Raw genomic sequence first — 21,526 nt, forward strand, 5'->3', positions numbered from 1 at the left:
GGAAGAATAGAGAAAAGCATGTGTCTTAGTCAGGGTTTCTATTCCTGAACAAAACATCATGACCAAGAAGCAAGTTGGGGAGAAAAGGGTTGATTCAGCATTCAAGTTTGCTTTTCATCACTAATATAATGTCTGAAATGATTGACCTATAAGGAGGCATGGTTTATTTTGCTCCATGATTTCAGAAACTTCAGGCTATGATTTCTTGATTCCGTTGCCTCTTGGCCTATGAGAAAGCAGTGCATCAATGCACATGGGAAAGCAGATCACCTCCTGGCAGATGGAGGTAAAAATAATGCAAAAGGAAAATCAGCGTTCCACTACCCCCTTCATGAAACTTTTGCCCACACCTGGAAGAACTCCAAATAAACTTTTCCTCAGAAAGGTGTGCTTTGTTCCCAGTAGTGCCATGGTTGGGGTCCAAACTTTTAAGAGAGAGGCTTGTAAAGGTACTTGTTTAAATGTTAGCATATACTGACAGTCAAACTGACTGCATTGATATCATCCTACTAAACTCGATTTAGCTTTTATATATAAGTGAATATAAATTGGACAGTCGAAGAAATGAAATGTGCTGGTTAAAATTTATAAGACTATCCAGAAGTCACAGATTTCCCCCGCCCCTAAAAAGAATTTATGTTTATATAATACGTTACAAGTTAGAATAAGATGTCTTCAAATTTGTTCTAACAAAAGCCTTTTGGCCTAATGTAACTTATATTTTTGTTTGTGGAGAAAGGAAAATATATAAAATCAAAAATTAAGTGTCTATTTAAAAATTTGTCTTAGTGGGCGTTGTAGAAAATGTAGATGAAGATTAGTAGTGAAGTGAGAACAAATATTGGTTGTTTTCAGAGTAGGTCTTGATGCTTTGGTGAAGACATAAAGTTGATAAGAAAATAAGCCAGACATGTAATAAAGAGAATGTCATAGTATGCACAAACAGCAGCATGTCCCACATAGTATGTCTCACATAGCCTCTAAGACAGCAGCCTATGGGAAGCTGTGTTCAGAATTAAAGAACAGTAGGGAGAACCTTTGAAAAGGCATAGGAGGTAAAGAAGAAGGACAGTGATGCCTGAAAGGACCACAAAGTGACTAGGTCCTTGGGCCTTATGCTTGGAGAAATGCAGAGGAGTGAGCACAGAAATTATAATGCTTGCTTAATTTTCAAAGGAGTTCCTCTAATTTGTGTGTCAAAAGTAGATCACAGGATGGTTGGAGGAAAAGCAGGAAAAGACCCAGGAGCCAGATGAGGTAATGGCTGTTCAGACCAAGAGGTATGGATAGGGGTAGAAGTAGCACAAATGTTAAAAGCATCATTGTAATGTGAATGTAGAAATACTCCATATACCCCATGAGGAGGATGAGACTTGGCTTTAGAAGTCATATTCCTTTCCTCTTTAAATCTCTTTTTATTGAAATCATTTTTCCATATAGTATACAGTGAACACAGTTTCTGATCCATAGTTTCCTATCAGATCTCCTCCTACCTCCCCACTTATATAACACCACACCTTCTTTCTCTCTCTCTTTAGAAAACAGAGGCAAATTGGAATCAAATAAGCAAATAGAATTCCCCAGGCTTATCCCCCAGCTTGGTCCCGACTATGAGCTGTAAACTCCTCTTTCCTCTCTGCCACCATTCCAAAGGTGCTAAATTGATTTACAGCTTTCCTTTCTCAATATACCTCTTTATCCAACCTACCATCCTCAAGGGATTCCGTCCCTAGAAAGCTGCTGCCCACCATGGTCAGATAATCGGGTAGAAGTCCACTTGGGTTAAAACTTCAGTTAGCTCCAGCATTTCACAGTTTCTTTTCATTAACGATTTGTTTGTTGGAGATAGTGGAGTACTGAAGACCCCAGTATTAGTGTATAAGTGTCAAGGTGTGATTTAACCTGTACTAGTGTTTTTTTATATGAATTTGGGTGCCCTTGTGTTTGGGACACAGACATTAAGAATTACTGAGTCCTTTTCAGCTCCTTACTATTATAAATAAGCTTTCAATGAACATAGTGGAGCATGTGTCCTTATTACATATTGGAGCATCTTCTGGATATATGCTCAGGAGTAGTATCAGTAGATACTCAGGTAGTATTAGGTCCAGTTTTCTGAGGAACCACCAAATTGATTTCCAGAGTGGCTGTACACCTTGAAATCCCACCAGCAATGGAAGAGTGTTCCTCTTTCTCCACATCCTCACCAGCATCTGCTGTCACCTAAATTTTTCATCTTATCCATTCTGAATGGTGTGAGGTGGAATCTCAGGGTTGTTTTGATTTGCATTTCCCTGATGATTAAGGATGTTGAACATTTCTTTAGGTGCTTCTCAGCCATTCAGTATTCCTCAGTTGAGAATTCTTTGTTTAGCTCTGTACCACATTTTTGATAGGGTTATTTAGTTCCTTGGAGTCTAACTTCTTCATTTCTTTGTATATATTGGATATTAGCCATCTATCAGATGTAGGCTTGGCAAAGATCTTTTCCCAATCTGTTGGTTGCCTTTTTGTCTTATTGACAGTGACCTTTGCCTTACAGAAGCTTTACAATATTATGAGGTCTCATTTTATATTGATATTAGAGCACAAGCCATTGGTGTTCTATTTAGGAATTTTTCCCCTGTGCCCATATGTTTGAGGCTCTTTCCCACTTTCTCCTCTGTAAGTTTCAGTGTATCTGGTTTTATATGGAGGTCCTTGATACACTTGGACTTGAGCTTTGTACAAGGAGATAAGAATGGATCAATTTGTATTCTTCTACATGCTAACCACCAGTTGAGCCAGCATCAGAACTCAGATGTCCCTCAAAAGAGGAATGGATATAGAAAATATGGTACATTTACACAATGGAGTACTACTCAGCTTAAAAACAATAAATTTATGAAATTCTTATGAAATGAATGGAACTAGAAAATATCATCCTGAGTGAGGTAACCTAATTACAAAGAACACACATGATATGCACTCACTGATAAGTGGATATTAGCCCAGAAGCTTGGAATATCCAAGATGCAATTCACAAACTACATGAAACTCAAGAAGGAAGACCAAAGTATGGATACTTTGATCCTTCTTAGAAGGAGGAGCAAAATGTCCATAGAAGGAGTTACAGAGACAAAGTGTAGAGCAGAGACTGAAGGAATGACCATCCAGAGACTGCCATACCTGGGGATCTATCCCATATACAATCACCAAGCCCAGATACTTTTGTGGACACCAAGTGCTTATTGACAGAAGCCTGTTGTAGCTGTCTCCAGAGAGGCTCCACCATTGCCTGACAAATACAGAGGTGGATCCTCAAAGCCTACCATTGGACTAAGCACAGCATTCCCAATGAAGGAGCTAGAGAAAGTACCAACGGAGCTGAAGGCGTTTGCAGCCCCATAGGAGGAACACCAATATGAACTAACTGCTACTCCCAGAGCTCCCAGGGACTAAACCACCAACAAAAGAGTACACATAGTGGGACTCATGGCTCTAGCTGTATATATAGCAGAGGATGGCCTAGTCAGTCATCAATGGGAGGAGAGACCCTTGGCCCTATGAAGGTTCTATGGCCCAGTATGGGGGAATGCCAAGGCCAGGAGTTGGGAGTGGGTGGGTTGGTAGCAGGCAGAGGGGAGAGGAGATAGGGGGCTTTTCAGAGGGGAAACCAGGAAAGGGGGCAACATTTGAAATGCAAATACATATCTAAAAGAAAAAACTAAAGAGGTGCAGAGTCCTGTTGGACTCTTTCTATGATGAGTATGTAGTGTCCTTCTCCAGCTTTTCTGATTAGTTCTGGTTTGAAGTCTATTTCGTCAGGTATGAAAGTGCCTACACCACTTTGCTTCTTAGGTCCTTTTGCTTGGAATTTTCTAATTTTTTTTACCCTGATATAATGTCTATACTTGGTGTTAGGGTTTGGTTTTTAGATATAGCACAGGCATGGGTACTATTTTATCTTTCATTCTGTTAGTCCATGTCTTTGTATTGGGGGGTGTGGGGGGATTGAGACCACTGATGTTGAAAATTATAAATGAGCAGGATTTGTTGAATCCTGTTATTTTGCTGTTGTGCTGTGCATATGTGGTCCCCTTCTTTTGATTTGCTGGTTCCTGAATTATTTATTCTTTGTGTTTTCTGAGGTGTCATTAACCTCTTTATTATCCTTTTGTTATCTTCTGCAGGGCTGTATTTGTAGATAAATATTGCTAAATTTGCTTTTATCATGGAAGCCTTTTTTTCTTTATCTACTGTAATTGAAAACTTGGCTGGGTATAGTAGTGTGGTTTCTCAGCATCTGTTCAGGACTTTCTGGATTTTAGAGTCTCTGTTGAGAGGTTAAGTGATATTCTAACAGGTCTAACTTTACATGATACCTGGTCTTTTCCCTTTGCAGCCTTTACTATGCTTTCTTTTTTTCCTGTAAATTTAGTATTTTGATTATTATGTGCCAAGCAGACTTTCTTTCTAGTCTAGTCTATTTGGTATTATATTCTATACACTTCTTTTATGTTGATAGGCATTTCCTTATTTAGCTTAGAAAAATTTATTGTCTTATTTTATTGAAAATATTGTCTGCACCTTTGACCTGTGTTTCTTCTTCCTATATTCCCATAATTTACAAATTTGATCTTTGTATAGTGTCCCAGATTTCCTTCATGTTCTTCTCTTGGAATTTTTTTTTTTTTTTTAGATTTAATGTTTTCTTTTCCTGAGGTATCTGTTTCTTCTATACTGTTTAAAATGTTTTAGATTATCTCTTTCCTTATTTGTGTTCTGTTGATGAAGCCTACCTCAGAGATTCCTGTTCACATGTAAATTTTTAATTTCCATATTTCCCTGTTTGGGTTTCATTAGTGATTCTATTTCCACCTTCAGGCCTTTGACCTGCTTTATTCCTTCCTTCCATTATTTGCGTATTCATAGAATTATTTAAGGGACTCACTTACTTCCTACTTAAGGATATCTACCATATCCATAAAAGGTATTTAAAGGTCTGTGTCTTGTTCTTCAGCTGTGTTGTAATTCTCAGGGCCTACTGTGGTAAGCTTGCTGTGCTCTAGTAGAGAAATAATGTCCTGTTATTATTGATTTTGTTTTTACACAGGCATCTAGGGTGGTGATACCTAGTGTTTTCTTGGTTGAGTTTATCCTTTTTCTTTGATTTCTGTTACTGACTCTAGTTTGTAGGAAGGTGAGGCTATGTGTTACTTGGCGGGAAATGATAGGATCCTGCTAGGTATTGCTACTGGGGTATCCAGTAAAATGTGCTAATGGGTATTGGGGGCTAACACTGGGAATGGGGATGGGCTAGGAGGTAGTAGTTCTGGGAGTCTACAGTTGGGAAGGAAGTGGAGTATTTTACTCTGATCTGCTTACTCTCCTGGGTAATGGGGTCAGAGAATGAGGAGAGGTCACAATAAGTAGTCGGGGATGAGACAGGATTAGATATGAAGGAGAGAAGCAAGCGTTAAGATCTGAAGCCAGTCTCCCTGCTTAGCTAGCCTCCATGCTTCTTTGGAAGGCTTACTTGGTTGCCAGGGAATGTCTTCTGGACTTGGAGGATTGTGGGTAGGAAGTTTGGAAGGTATGATCTTTGTGATCTGGTGGAGGTATGGGGGGCAAGGATGACACAGCATGTTGTCTCCTACTAAACTGGGGGTGATACTGCAGAATTTGGAGGCGAGGAGGATGAGTTGAAGATCTATAATTAGCCTTCCTACTTCCCTGGACAAGGGTAGAAAAAATGTATTATCATTTAAAAAAGGGAAAGCAGGAAAAAATAAACCATAATCTCAACCACTGAGTGTCTTTTGGGAAACTCACTATATCAGCAGACAAGCTTCTCATCAGGAGATCTAGAGACAAATCTCATCACTGCAAAGGGTTTTGCTGGGAAACGTTAACACCAAATCTTTCCCTGTGTTGCATCCAAGACTTTACTACTTTCAGGACTGCTGCTTTGTGGGTAGCATTCTTTAATCTCTCTTTGGCTGACCCCATCCAAAATTGTCTCATCTGTCTCCCAGTCTCAGACTCAGTGGCTACAAATCCATTTTCTACACTGATAATCTCTGTGTTTGTTGACAACGCTCAGAGTATGGAATGACCTTAAACGATTTCATGTGTAGATTAAGAGATTTTAGAGAGGGTTTTGAATTTCTGGAATTAACTAAGGGACCCAGATGTCACCAGAATCAACAAGAAAGAGCTATGTGACAGATATCCAAATATGTTTGACTATACCTGTAAAAAGCCTATATATATATATATATATATATATATATATATATATATATATATGCCTGATTCTGTCTTAACCATTTTGAACTAGAAAGCCTACTTGTTATGCTTACTTATAATAGAAAAGAAGAATAATTTAATCTTTGAGAAAAAATTGATTTATTATTTTTTTAAAAATTATACAACAGTTTTTTCTTAAAGTGTTTATCTAGCTTAAATCATATTCTCCATGTGAGAGTACATGCTGATCTAAGTTCTTAGTGTTGTCAGCACTTACAAACTGTCAAGAAGTTATTCTTTCAAAAAATTATCTCATTAGACTACCACAGTGTTTTATAATGAGTTCTTTCATACTAAACATCAATTACCTTATATAACTATATCAAGAGGAAACTTAATAATCCTTGCGTTAAAAAAAAATGGGAATTTGGCCACTCTTGAAACCTTCATGGACACAAGTTTTAGAATTCCCATCTATGTATATGAGCACAAATAAAATTGCACGTGTACACCCACAGACTCGTGGTATGTCAAGAACATGCTACTAATAAAACAGAAAACCTTTCTGTTTAGTTGGTATTCTCAGAATAGTATAATTTGATTTTATGTCTATAAAGTATCACCATGTTAATATCTAATGGTTTAAATGGCTAGGGAAAGATTAGGGAATTCAAAATAAATGTTCCAAAAAAATCAATAAAAGGAATAAACAGTTGAGTGAGCCTAAGAAAACCTCCTTTTACAATGGAAAAGAAAAATGAAGTAAAATTTAAAGGTTAAAAAACAGGGACTAGAGGCTGACTTAAGGAAAGTCAGTAATAGCCTGAGCCTCAGACATTTACTATACGTTACCCTTTAATGTGACTCAAGTCTCTTCCTTCCAGCCTTTGGTTCTAAGCACCATTTTTGGAATCACTTAAGAAAACATGTTTTGACATATTAGATCTAGGCTATGGAGACATGTCAAACATATCTTTAGGGATGTGAACATTAGAAGCATAGTCAATATTACAAATAAACTGTTCTCTTTTTTATCATTTTGCCTTTGACTTTCATTTTATTCACATTTTAGTTATAAGCGATAGCTACATGTGGACAATTGAGATGAGATTCCTCCAAATTAAGGTTTTCTGCAAATATTGTTTCTAGTGTGGTTATTCATGAATTTAATCCCAGCTCTTGGGAGGCAGAGGTAGGTACTTCCTTGTGAATTCAAGGCCCAGCCTGGTTTATGCACTGAGTTGCTGGGCAGCTGGGGCTGTGTAGAGAGAACCTGTTTCAGAAAACAAAACCATGACGACAACAAAAACAATGTTCTGTCAATACAGAATACAAATGTGCTTCAAAGACACTGGGAAAAATATTGACATAGTTCTTCAAAATGATTTTGTGGACAGGTTATGAAGGAGAATTAATGCTGTTGATATTAGTTTAAGCAGAAAACAATAAAATTATTGTCTTCTTTATTAATTTTTAATTGTAGCTACCATATTAATAATTATATTATTAAATATTATTAATATTTAATTGTAGCTACATTGTGCATGAGATTCATCTCACATGTTATCCTACCAAGCCCATTTGACAGGACAGGCAAAACTATATCCTCATATAACAGAAAGATAATTTTTCTGACTTCCTCAGTTTCATTTGAGGTGAGCTAATGAGAGGTCAAAATCAATAAATTACTTTGTTGTGTAATTTCTGTACTTATATTGAAAATATGTGGTAAAGGTTTAGGTGTTATAGACTTTATGTGATCCAGAATATCTGCCCAGCAAGATCTTACCTTGTTACTACATGTATACAAATAATCTTGTGAAACTATCACCAGCTTTTACTCAAAGTGCAGAATTTAAATCAGAATTTTAAGTTTGGAGAGAGAAAGTTAAGTAAAAACTATATGTACAAAAATACCAAATCAAAGAAGACATTTTAATATTTGTATTTTAGGGGTGGGGAATTGTTTCTTTTTGAGAGAAAGAGAGAAAGAACATGAAGTAGGTAGTGAGGTGGAGAGGACCTGAAGGAAGTTGGAAAGGAAAAAGAATATGAGCAGAATACATTGCATGAAAAGTTAATCAGCCAGTTGGCGGTGGCTCACGCTTTTAATTTCTGAACTTCTATAATCCTATGAGTATAATGTCTCTTGGCAATTTACCAAATGTCAATACTGTTTGAGACTTTTCATAACAGAAAAATATTACCATCTTTTAAATGAACAGGTATTAGTATGAAAGTGGACACTAGCTTTGTCCATTTGGGTTACTAGTCAACTCTGTGGGTTCTAAATGCCATATATTCTCAACTCAGAGTCTAAGACCAAAGCCTTGCCACATTTGATGTCTTGTGGTTAATGCCTGTGGACCTGTCTACAAATAGCTGAAGGCACAATGGCTTCCTGATTCTTGCTTTGAGTGATGATTCTCTTTAGGAGTGAGGGCTCAGGAACTTATACCCCTCACCTCACCCACACACACATATACACGCTGATCTTCTCTCTGAGTATTATCACTTTGGGAGTTAAGATTTCAATATCTGTATTTGAGGACAAGGATCACCGTTCTTCAGAGTATAGTAGATATTAATTGCTGTGAAGTGCATTACTTTACTGTTAATTCCCTCCCAGCTGAGGATGTGGGATGAAACAAGATAAACATAAAGACAGTAAATTTGCCTCTTTTTGAAACAACAAAAGAATCACCCCAAATCTTTGATAAATAAAGGAACAATACAATGTGAAAATGATAAACAAAATCCCATTTAAAGCTTGTTTGCTCATTTCCTATATTTCTTAAGAACATGTGAGCACTCTGTGTGGCTTATTTCTTCTGTAGTTTGCTTCATCTGAGATATGTTTTAATGTGTTCTCATACACAGTTAATATTAGTTAGTTATTATAAGATGCTTTTTATACTGAAATTCGGGCATATTACCCAATGCTATTATTAACAGAAAGTTTCAAGTAGTAATGAAATCCATCTCTCCTTATACTTGCTACCAGTTATGTTCACTAAAGGGCAGGCCTTTTCTTTTGTAAAAATCACTTTGGAAATCAATTTGGTGGTTTCCACGAAAATGGAAATAGCTCTATCTTAATAGCAAGCTAGACTATTCCTTGGATTATACTCAAAGGTGCCTTACTCTACCACAGGGACAGTTGTTAGACCATGCTCATAGCAGCTTTATTTGTAATCGCCAGAAACTGGAAACAACCCACATGTCCTTCAACTGCAGAACATATGAAGAAAATGTAGTACATCCACACAATGGGATACTATTCAGGATTAAAAGTAACGACATCATGGCCAGATGGTGGTGGCACACGCCTTTAATCCCAGCACTTGGGAGGCATAGGCAGGTGGATTTCTGAGTTTAAAGTCTACAAAGTGAGTTCCAGGACAGCCAGGGCTATACAGAGAAATCCTGTCTTGGATTAACGACATCATGAATTTTGCAGGCAAATGGATGGAACTTGAGAATATCAACCTGAGTAAGGCAATCCAGACATGAAAGGACATGCATGGTATGTGTTCACTTATAAGTCTATATTAGCTATAAAATACAGGTTATCCATGATACACTCTGCAGACTCAAAGAAGAATCTAAACAGGAAGGGAAGATATACTCTATTTTTAACTCTCTCTCTGAGTGTGTGTGTGTGTGTGTGTGTGTGTGTGTGTGTGTGTGTGTGTGTGCTCTTTCTCCACAGCACTGGGATAAATGTTGTAAAGGCCTTTCTGGCCTTTTACACGGGCCCTGGAGATCTGAACTGAAGTTTTCATACTATAACGACTAATGCTTTTCCACGACTTCATCTCTAAGCCCTCACTAAACTTTTGAAGTCACCTAAGGATACCATTACACAATCCTACTCTTGTTCTCATTTCTCTCATGTTTTAGGAGCCACTGATTTAATTTCAGTCTCTATTAAGTTTACTGTCCTAGATATTTCACATAAAATGAATCATATAGTAAGTGGCCTTTTATGTCTTGCTACTTTCCTTATTCCATTCTTTTAAATTTCCATAAAATCGAAACATTGATCAATAATTCCTTCTATTTAATGTTTTAATAATAGTCCATTCTGCAGATATCCTACGTTTCTTTGCCCATTCATTTGTGGATAGATATTTGGATTGTTTTTAGCGTTTGGTTGTTACTAATAATAGCAACATGAAAATTTGTATAGTATTCATTTATCTATTTTCAGTTCATCCGATTATGTACCAAGGGTTATAGTTACTGAGTCATGTGGTAATTTTATTTGTTCCCCATGGAAAAAAGTAATTACTTTAAACTTGTACATATTTATGAACTCGAGGGCAAATGTTTGGTGCATATGCAGAGTAATGGTGATCAGATAAATCTAATTAGTATTTCTATCTCCTCCATGGTTATCTGTTTTCAGTGTTTGTAGCCTTGATGATCAGATCAAGGTAATTAGTGTTTCCTACTTTATTAGGATCATTTCCCAGGGTTTTTAGCCTTGATAGTCAGATAAGAGTAATTAGTGTTCTCATCTCTTTATCGTTCATTGCTTAGTGTTTGTAGTCTTGAGCTCTTCTACCCCAGTCACCCCACTGCTCTGTAGAACCAATTAAACATATTCTGCTTAGCTAAGTCTATTTTGGTTCCCATTTTTCAGACAAATTAATCTCTTTCACACCTTGACTAGTTTCTAGAGTTGACTCTTGTCTATTTCTACATTAAATCTTTTAGTTTTTTCAAATGAGTACGAACACGTGCTAGTTTTCTCTATCCTCAGCTTATTTTGCCCAGTGTAATATCTTCCAGTTTTGTCCATATTGGCAGACATGACAGGATTAATTTCTTTCTGGGTGAATAACATTCCACACATCACCTCTCCTCACCCACAAGATGCCTCTTGATTTTTATCTTGGATATTGTGAATGGTTCTGCAGTAAACAGGAATGTAGGTTTCTCTTTGATATACTGATTTTATTTTCTTCATGTAAGTACTAGTAGAATAATTAGATCATACAATAAGTTCTATTTTTAGTTCACTAAGAAATTCACAGGCTGCTTAAAGTAACATCTATCTGTACTAATTTACATTTCCACAAGCAGTTCTACTTCCCACATAGTCACCAGCATTTTTATTTATTGATTGATTGATCATAGACATCCTACCTAGGGGAACAGGAAGTGGTAGATCATGGTGGCATTGATCAGTATTACCTTAATGATTAATGAAGTTGAGCTCACTCTGTTTTATACTTGTTTACAATTTGTGTATTTTCTTCTGATTTTGAAACCCAGGGTTTCATGGTCTCTGATACTTGCTACTTAGCCTAGGACTGACAAGAATTTGTAGTAATTCTCCTGTCTCACTCACTCATTTACCAGGATCACAGTGTGTGCTCCCAATATTAACTTGTGCATATCCTTTTGAGAAATGTTTAATCACATAATTGCTCATTTTAAAACCAGATTTTATTTTCATAATTGAGTATTTTGAGTCTCTTCCACAGGTTATTTAATCCCTTTTTAGAAGATTAATTTAGTGTCAGATGGTTACCTTTTAATTTTTTTTCTTACTTTACTAATTAGTTTCTTTTGTAAGCATAGTGTTACAACATTTGTCAAGTTTCTGCATGTGTTGCTTGTATTTTTGTTGTCTTATTTAAAAAAAATCATTGTGGACATCAAGTGTTCCTCCTGTTTTCTTTCTTCGGTCTTCCAATGGAGTATTTTAAAACCACTATAGTTATATCCTTCCTCAACTTGTTTCAAAATATAGGGATTATATTTTGAATTTTGAAGAACTGTGGTAGAATTTTAATGAATTTTTGATGCTCCAAATACAACATGCAATGTGTGAGAGACTCCTCTGTCTCCAATATTAGTAGAAAGTAAATTCTAAATACTCACTGAGGCATGCTGTGTAATCTTCAGATTAAGGATTGGTTCGACTTTGTCTGGTAACAAAAACTAGTGAGCTATCTTGAAACTTAGCTGCAATAACTTTATATGCCCTTTGGAGTTCTTTTACATGTCTTTCTCAAACAACCCCATTTATCTTTAATTTTGAGAAATCTAAAACACAATACAACACGAGAACCTCAATTCCCTACCTGCAAATTACATTCGTCATAGTCTTTGATTAAAGAGACAAAGTAACAGATTTTGAAAGACAATATTTCATATGGACAATTTTACGGTATTTCCCTATTTTGTTCCATTTGTTCTTTTATGCTTATTCATATATTCATTTCACCAGGTATCAGCCACAAAATTGAGCCTTGTGTTCAGTAATTTGCATGAAAGGGTAATTTTCTGTATAAACTCATTTCTTACCAGTTAAAGCAGAAGTGTAATTATTCCATATTGATGCCAACCTTGGCCTTCTCTAACTATGACTTCAGTTACCATTAGGAACTACACTCTGCCCTACAAAGACATGGCATCTTCCCATGATTTTAAAACCTAGCAGTCATGGAGATCAATGAAAATTTGTCTTCCTGTTTGTCTTTTCTTGTTATTTAATGGGAATATAGGGAAAGAGTGTTTCCTTTTTCTTGTATTCTTCTATCTCTACAAATATTTTAACTTCCTATTTTGTCTACAAATTTCGTGTATCTTTCCCTGATATGAAACAGCCACTCCTTAGACATGTGCTCTATGCCAGCAGCTTGCCTATTACCAGCCGCATGCTGGTACAATCTGAAAGTAGAGCTTAGCCAACTTTGAGCCTAAGAGCCTCCATTCATACTCAACAGCCCCTATGTGTTGGGTCCTGATAATCAGCATCACCAGCAAGGTCTCACATTTTCTTTGCTGCTTTTGGCATGGGTTTTCAAACCTCATTTCTCTTGCTTCTGGCTTTTCTGATTCTTCTTATGTTTAAAACACTTAGTTTGAAGTCTCAGAACCCCTTATTTCTGAGCCTGTTAAGACATCAGTCAGCAACTAAAGTAGCCATTGGAGGTTAAGGTATCAAGGAACTCCACAGTATTCTGAGTTCTGAAATGGCAGTTGTCTCCTGACAGATGCTCCTACCTGTCTCATCTCACACAACTCTCACTTCGTGTCAGACTGCCATTAAAAAAAAAATTTATTAGAGTACATCCTCCCAGTAGAGAGTCAGGTTGGCTTCACCTTCTGGCTGCTACAAGTCCTACTCCCACGTTGTCTGCATGTTCAATCTGTTCCCAAGCGAAACTCCCTTACTGGCCTGGGTAATGTGCTGTGTCATCCTCCCCAGGGCTATGAGCATGTGTGACTAATAAGCCACTGTCAATGTCTTCTGCTCAACATCAGATGTTATGTGTTAAGCTACTCCCAAGGCTCAGTGGACCATAAAGGAGATCTAGAAAGCAGGATTACTTCTCCTTTATCTTTTTCTTTCTCAAATGATTCGTGGATTTAAAAAAAATATATCCTTTGCCCATTCTATTCACATAAACAGCTACAGATGTTTAATATACCCTTAGTCTAGAGGATGGTCAGGAGACAGTAAACTATTTAGTTTTCTAGAGTGGTGATATGATTTTATTCTATGTTATCAGTGTTCTCTTTGTCCTTAATATCATAATCAGTGCCTTGTTTCTGGTTAAAATTTTCAAGTTAAGCAAATAATGAAATTGAGATTAATTTTTGAGGTTACTTCCTAGGGCCAAGCTAAAATTTTATTTTTTTTTTAAAATCAACTTTCTATTTTATCCTCCCTTACATTGCCAGCTATTATCTAAGGCACAACTTTCTTGGTTTGCAAACATGGCTGATCTTCTCCAAGGCAGAGAATGTATTTACAGATTTTCAGTGCAGATTGCATTGATTATAAGGTAATGGAGAGGGAATGTCTTGAGTATGTATATTTTATATATATTATGCATATAATAATTAAATATAATGTATACTTTGTATAAAACACATTTCATGTGTGCTATCTCACTTTATACCTAATACAGTATAGAGGATTCCACAATTGCAACTTGTTTCAAGTTTGGATGTGATAAAATGAAGGTTAACAAGGTTAAGTAACTTGCTCTAGAGTTTAATGCTCATTTGTAAACAGCATAAGTACACAAGAAAGCTGACTCAATCTGTAAAGTGCCTGACATGCATATATAAGACTCTGATTCCATATCCCTGGGACCCAGATAATAAGCATTGCACACATCTGAAACTCGGGCGCTGAGGAAGTGGGGGTACATTGATCCTTAGAGTTCACTGACATGCTAACCTAGCTAGTTGCTCAGTTCTGGTTCAGTGAAGGAGAACGTTTCTCGAAAATTAAAGGAGAGTGATTGATGAAGATATCCAAGTATCTCTCTGGCTTCTGTATGCATGTACACAAGTATATGCACAGGCATGCAGACACACACACACACACACACATATGTATACATACATACATACATAAAATATATATACAAACACACAAAACACATATGAAACATATACATGAAAAAGAAATAGAGGCCAAACCAAACCAAAGTCATCTGGTTTTAGAGCTAATATATTTCAGTTCTCTAAATGCAACATCCCTTCATTACAATCCTCTGTCATATTGACTAGTAGGGAAACTGCCATGCTCTCAAGATACAGTGATGCTTCTCCAACATCAGTGTGCACATGAATCCCAAGGGAATGTAATTTACCACAAAATTATAGACATGCTTTCACCAACAGGGATGAGTTGAACAACTGAAATTTTACACACACACACACACACACACACACACACACACACGTGTACCATATATATCTATATGTTATACATATATAACACAGATTTAGTTATAAATATGTGTGTGTGAAAGAGACAGTTATAGGTCTCTACTAATGATTCAAACACTGAATCACTCACCATCTTAACAAATTTAGGACTTCCACTCATTGCTGATAGATAAATTATTAGATGTGAACGGCCACATATAATACCAGTTGTAATCTGAGCATTGTATCATATACTAAAGATGCAAATGAAGTATCTCATTGACACTAAAGTGATGACACCTCACACAAAATGGACACTGAAAGTAGTTTGTACTCTCTGACAAGAGCTGGTGAACACCAGCTCATTGTGAAGGAACTGAATGTTGGCCAGTGAGTTTGAGGAGCCGACCAGTACCTAATCACATTCCCATGTAAGACCTATGATCTCAACAGTAGAGTTTCATCCTCTTGTCAAAATTGTTCTCTTCCATCATAAATACCATCCATAATTATAAATCATCTAAATTTTATGTGTACAGGCATCATATTAATTATACATTTGTGTTGAGTAGAAAGTAGTTTCTAAACACTTAATATTTTCCCAATACATAGAACATGATAGTTAATATGCATCTTTATTACAAACTCACATGTTTGTGTATTCTGAAAGTTAGCTTCATATGTTATTATTACAATCTGTGTTCTGGCCTTACATTAGCTGGTCCTTCTTCCCTGTAGATTATACACTCAGTTTAGAGAAGTGAATAAAGCAGATGAAGAATTAAGATTTTATAACTACTAAGATGTAGTTATAAACCTTTAAATATCAGAATGAGCACAACTTAATAGCTTCAACGCTAGATTGTAAAATAGCTTCAAAAGACTTAAAAAAAAACAAAACTCCAAGCTAATGTGGTTTAAAATAGTTTACATTATTTATCTTACAAACATAAGTAGTGAATGGAATGTTCACATGTCATAGTTACCTCCATAATGCTGTAATTAAATCTATTTTCTACCAGATTCTAAAAAAATCTTTACCACAATGTTCAGCTGATATAAAGTCATTAATATAATAGTAAAATCTGAAGCTGCATCTAGATTCAGAGAGCAAATACATGGTACAACTAAATAAATTATAAATCCATGAGATTTATGTATTTAATTTTTCCATGTTAGTATTCAAATCAGTATATTTAATTATCCTATAAGGGTTTCTGGTGAGGACACAAAGATATTAGGATATATTTTAAAGGTGATCACATTTTATTTTGCTGTAGTGGCTAGCAGCATATTCTTCAGATATTTAAATAGGAATTTCTCTTATTGGTCTCCAGAACATATTGTCATAACCGAGTAAGTACAAATAATGATTAGATTGAATTAGGGTACCTTTTATTGACATCTCACTAGGTTCTAGTCATGATTTCCAATAGACACCATTAGTTTTTATAAAGAAGTTTAATATATTTATACTATTCACATATATATATATCCACATTAATAATTCATATACAAGTGCAATAAAACAACTGTGTGTGTGTGTGTGTGTGTGTGTGTGTGTGTGTGTGTGTGTGTGTGTGTACTTTGTGGCCTCCTGCTCATTTTCTGTGATACCTGAACTTGATACACGTTTAATATAAATAACGCTTAACAATGTTATAAAGTTTGGCTTTTATGTGCCCATCAGGTAATAGATGATAGATGTATTGTAAAAGAAATTTTCATTATGAGAAGAGAGTTTGACAGACTATTCATTTCATGCTTTTCACACAGAGTTTATACCCAAGAGTTATGTTTCATAGTCATCAAAACTCAGGAATATATATTATGTTTGTAGCTGAAAATAATAACAGTAATTATACTACCAAAAGGGAAATAGGTTAAAATATTAATCATATCCAACCTTATTTGCAATACAAGTTTTTCAATTATTTAAACTATATATTATTCACATGGACTTATATAAAACATAGATATATTTGATAAATGTACTCCAAACTCACAATGCTTAGTAAATCATGCAGATACCTCTATGTCTAAAAGATTACTTGTGTCAGTCTTTATACTGAGAATTAAGTGTTGCTTCTTTATAAAATGTATCTTTTAAATTCCATGGAAGAAATAAAATCTTCAACTCTTCAAATATTGTCAGTAACAGTAGGTGGTAAATGTACTTCAAAAGACAAATGTTGTTAGCATAAGATATTTGATTAATTATAATTAGAAATTATATTGATTAAACCCTCTTTTAAGAAAAATAATTCAAGGTTTTTTTTTTTACCTAATTTTGACTGTTCTATATGACAATGAAGGGATGAAAAACATCTTAAAGAAATATTCCATAATGAAAGAAGAATTTTCATATGTATAATTTCATTAAAGAGAAAAATGTTGAATAGATACAGGGAGAGTGGGCATCCTTGTCTTGTCCCTGGTTTTAGTGGGACTACTTCAACTCCCTCTCCATTTAGTTTTATATTGGCTGTTGGTTTGCTGTATATTACTTTTATTTCCCAAAGTTAAAGAATTTATCTATTTTTTCTGTTGAAATTTTTCAGTATTATGAGGAAGATTTAAGCTTTTCAATATTTTTAAATGATTTGAATTTGTTTAATATAGTTGAAGTTTTGTATATATATAAACTTCTGGTTATAGGCTGCCCTTAGTTTTAGAATACTTAGTTTTCTAGAATTTTTACCTTCATATTCATATAGTTCTTGTGATATTCCTACCTGGTGCTTGATTTTCAATTTCAATTAATTATTTTAATAATGTATTATATCTTGCAGTATTTTATTGAGTATGTTATACAATGCATTTTGTATATATTCACCCCTGAAATTCCCCCTTACCACCCTACTTCTTCTCATCCCTTCTCATTAAACTTTGAGATTAACTCTTATCCACCTGTTTCATTTCCCATTGCATACAGTTTGCCTTGCCCAGCTAGTCTTGGATGTGCGGCCTCCCTGGTGCATGGTCAGCCTCTGAGGGTCACATCATTACAGAAAACTGACTATCCCTGTATTAGTAGCTATTACATGCCAATAGTTCCTCAGCAAGCAGTGGGATCTTTTGTCCATTTTCCTGTCTGCATGTTGGAATTTTGTCTGGTTGGAGCTTGAGCTGGTCTTGTGCATACTGTTACATCACCATGAATTCATAGTTCATCTGTTCTGTTGTATCTTGAACACTTCTTTGATGTTTTCGACCACTGTTGTGTCTTGAACGCTTCTTTGATGTTTTCGACCACCTTTAGCTTTTACAATCTCCCCTAACCTATTCTACAAAGATCTTCAAGACATGGAGTGTATAGTGTGTATCTGATATGAATACTCTGTAAATGGTAGAGCACTACACAGTTATAAATTCTCTGTTGGGATTTCTTTTTTTTTAAAGACTTTATTTAATCACTAAACAACAATGAAAAATAAGTTACAGAATAAAACAATAGATGAAGAATAACAAGCTACAGTCATATTGGGCTCCCTCTCCTCATTGAATAAGGCAGTAGATGAGGAAGGAGCAACAAGCTACAGTCAGTCATACCAGGCTCCCTCTTCCAACTTCGTATTGCTCTTCCTCATTCTCACTCTTGAAAAAGCAAAGGAACAGTTTCTTTTCATTTTTCTCTATTTTATGACAAAATCAAAGTTTTCTCTGCTCTCTATCATATAAGTAACCCACAGTTTGTGGTTTCCTTTCATTACCAAAGTCAAAAGTCACAGGTGCCTAATAATGATTCCTCTAATCAACTAGAAATTCTAAAGGGATTTTAGAAATCTCAGTTTATACTGTTAAGATGGAGGAAGGATATATCTTTTAAGAAATGTAGCAATTATGAATCCAGAAAAAAATAAATGAATGTGTCTTTGCAAACACATTGTATCAATCACAGTCCTAATTTATGCAATGGTCAAATTGCATTAACTGGCATACAAAACTAAAACTGTTAACAAAATGCAAGGGTAAAGATAACAATGGGAGAGATGTTGGTCCTGACTCAGTGTAGAATGATACTTTCAGCAATGTCTTAATTTTTATATTTCTAAACAAGCTTAATCCAAACTACAATAAGCCAGAATTTGTGATAGAAATGTGGCTATACTTTCATTTAAAAAGGTATATTAAGAAGATTTCCCTATGCCAAAGAAGGGGTCTGAGATCACGTGGTACAGTTTCTTATTCTAAATATTTGTTTCTTTGTTTTGTCCTCTATAAACAGCATTAAAATCTATTTGTTGTTCACAGAGCTGTAGGTAGGAAACAATAAAGCTTTTTCAGGGAAGATATTGTTTGTGGACAGTCAGGTTGCAGTGGTGGGTTGTGCTTAAGCATGTTTCTTCTCTAGATGCTTTGTGAGATAATCCAGTCTGGAATAGTTTGCGGAGCACATGGGACAAGCGTAGGGCTTCTCACCACTGTGCTTTTCTTTATGTCTGTTGAGATCACATAGGCGGAAAAACGACCATGTGCATCCAGGCTCATCACACTTGTATTTCCTCACACCAGTGTGTTTCTTCTGGTGTTCTTTGAGGTGGTAAGGTCTTTTGTAAACTTTCGTACAACCCTCATAAGTACAAAAGTAGAGCTTCAAAGGACTAGGGTCCTTCTGCGACACAGGGCTCTGCGTCTTGAAGTCTAACTTCATCTCTGGATGCCGTCTCTGGACTAAACTGGAAGCTGAAGAGTGTTCCTGAGGTTGTTTTTGAATCAAAGGGGAAAGTGAAGGATATGAGGATTCACCCACATGTGGAGCTTGCAAACTAAATGAAGTCACCTGACGATCAAGGCTTTCTTTAATATTAGGTGTTCCATTCTGACTTGGGTAGACATTTTGATCAACAGAGGTCCTCATCTGACCCAAGTAGAATGGCTCTTCAGATCTGGGACTTGTCTCCAAAGGGCAAGCCAGGTTGTCTTCTGCACTGGATCTTGTCCCCTTAGACCCAGAAAAAGTTGTATCAAAACTGGAGGTTTGTATCTGAAAGTCAGAGAGAGGCTGGCCACCAATTGGACTTGTCACCTGGGGATTCACAATCAAATCCTGGTCACATCTGTAGCCTGATGTCTGATAACCAGAGAGGGAGCGCTCACCACTGAGGAGATTCTCCTGACCTTTGCAGACATTCTGACCACTGAAGGATTTCATTTGGTCATTTGTTTGGTCAAAGTTAGCTCTCATCTGAGGCTCATAGAAAGCCTGGTATCCATTTGGCAATATCACCTGATCTCCATAGAATCCATTATTAACTGCTAGGTTACTCTGCTGATCCTCAAAATAATTCTGTTCAGAAAAGGATGTTATGATTTGATTGGGATGAAGGGTCTGGCTACAACTGGGTGCTGTCATTTGACTCCCATAGAGAGTCAGATGCCCTCCATTCCTGGTTGTCATCTGACTGTAGTAGGAGGTCCGGTCATGTACAGAAGCAAAGACGTGACCCACATTTGGGTCCTGGCCTGCATGGCTTCCATAGAGAGCAATTTGATGATTATCAAAGGTAACCCTCTGATTCTCACACATGGCTGTATTTTGGATCAAGAGAGTCTTGTCAGAGTTCAGTGTCCTCATCCAGTAGTCTTCATTGTAGAAAGTCTCCCTGGTGTCAACTCTTGTTGTCTTCTGGGGAGGAAGGCATGTCTTGGGGGTGCTGTTGAGCTGCATATGGTGAAGACCTGCAGGAGATATTTTCTGCTCAGCAGACACAACTTGCTGGTTCAAAGAAGTGTTCTCAAATGGCTCTCCAAAATGGAAACCAATGGCTTTTCCTGGGTATGCTGTTGAGTTCTGAGTACAGGTTGTCTCCTGTGTGCTACAGGATGCAGATGCCATCACTGTTTGTTTCAAGGTAAGAATCTCTGAGCTCTGACCTGAGACAAGCTGGCTGGACTCCACAGGGGAAGGCTGGGTATTACAGGGTCCTGGCTTGGAAGCACCTGTGTTTTCTGCCATCTCCATATAGACTTCACAGAAGGCCTGGGAACTCTTCAAGTTCCTCAACTGAAGATGAAAAGTTCAATAGACTTGTAGTTTTGCAGACCCAAGACAGGTCGTCGCAGCTGGTCTTCTCTATGAGCTAGAAACTGGAAACATTGGACTCCAATGCCAGTGTAGGGATGGATGTGTGAACCAGCAGAAGACAAGCTGAAAAATGGGTAAACCTGCCTGCTCCCATGGCCTTATATCCGCCTCCAGCAGAAAGGCGTGTCCAGGATTAAAGGTGTGTTGTCCTGGATTAAGGGTGTGTTGTCCTGGATTAAGGGTGTGTATATTCCAGCCTCACATTCTTGGCTAGGAGTCATTAACAGAATTCAATCAGACAATATCTCAAAGATGTTTCCTCTTTGAGTAGATATTTGTTCTTTCCAGATATTTTCAAGTGGACAACCAAGAGAATACATCACAATCTTGATCTCAGAAAAATGTGGTTTTACTGCTAAATAAGTAGAAGCCCTTAAAGAAGAAACACAAAATTCCCTTAAAGAATTACAGGAAAACATTACCAAACACGTGACAGAATTGAACAAAACCATCCAAGATCTAAAAATGAAAGTAGGAACAATAAAGAAAACGCAAAGGGAGACAACTCTGGAGATAGAAATC

At 36.5% G+C, this 21,526-nt stretch overlaps 1 protein-coding gene across 1 annotated transcript; it reads right to left on the bottom strand.

The window, feature by feature from the left end:
• Positions 1–19,249: 19,249 nt before the first annotated feature.
• LOC110299581 (Kruppel-like factor 18) lies at positions 19,250–20,881 on the bottom strand. The gene has a single exon (XM_021169299.1). The coding sequence runs from the start codon at positions 20,879–20,881 to the stop codon at positions 19,250–19,252; it is 1,632 nt and encodes a 543-aa protein (XP_021024958.1).
• Between the last annotated feature and the right edge of the window lie 645 nt (positions 20,882–21,526).

This window comes from Mus caroli, chromosome 8 (genome assembly GCF_900094665.2).
Source record: "Mus caroli chromosome 8, CAROLI_EIJ_v1.1, whole genome shotgun sequence".
In the NCBI taxonomy this organism is placed as follows: Eukaryota; Metazoa; Chordata; class Mammalia; order Rodentia; family Muridae; genus Mus; species Mus caroli.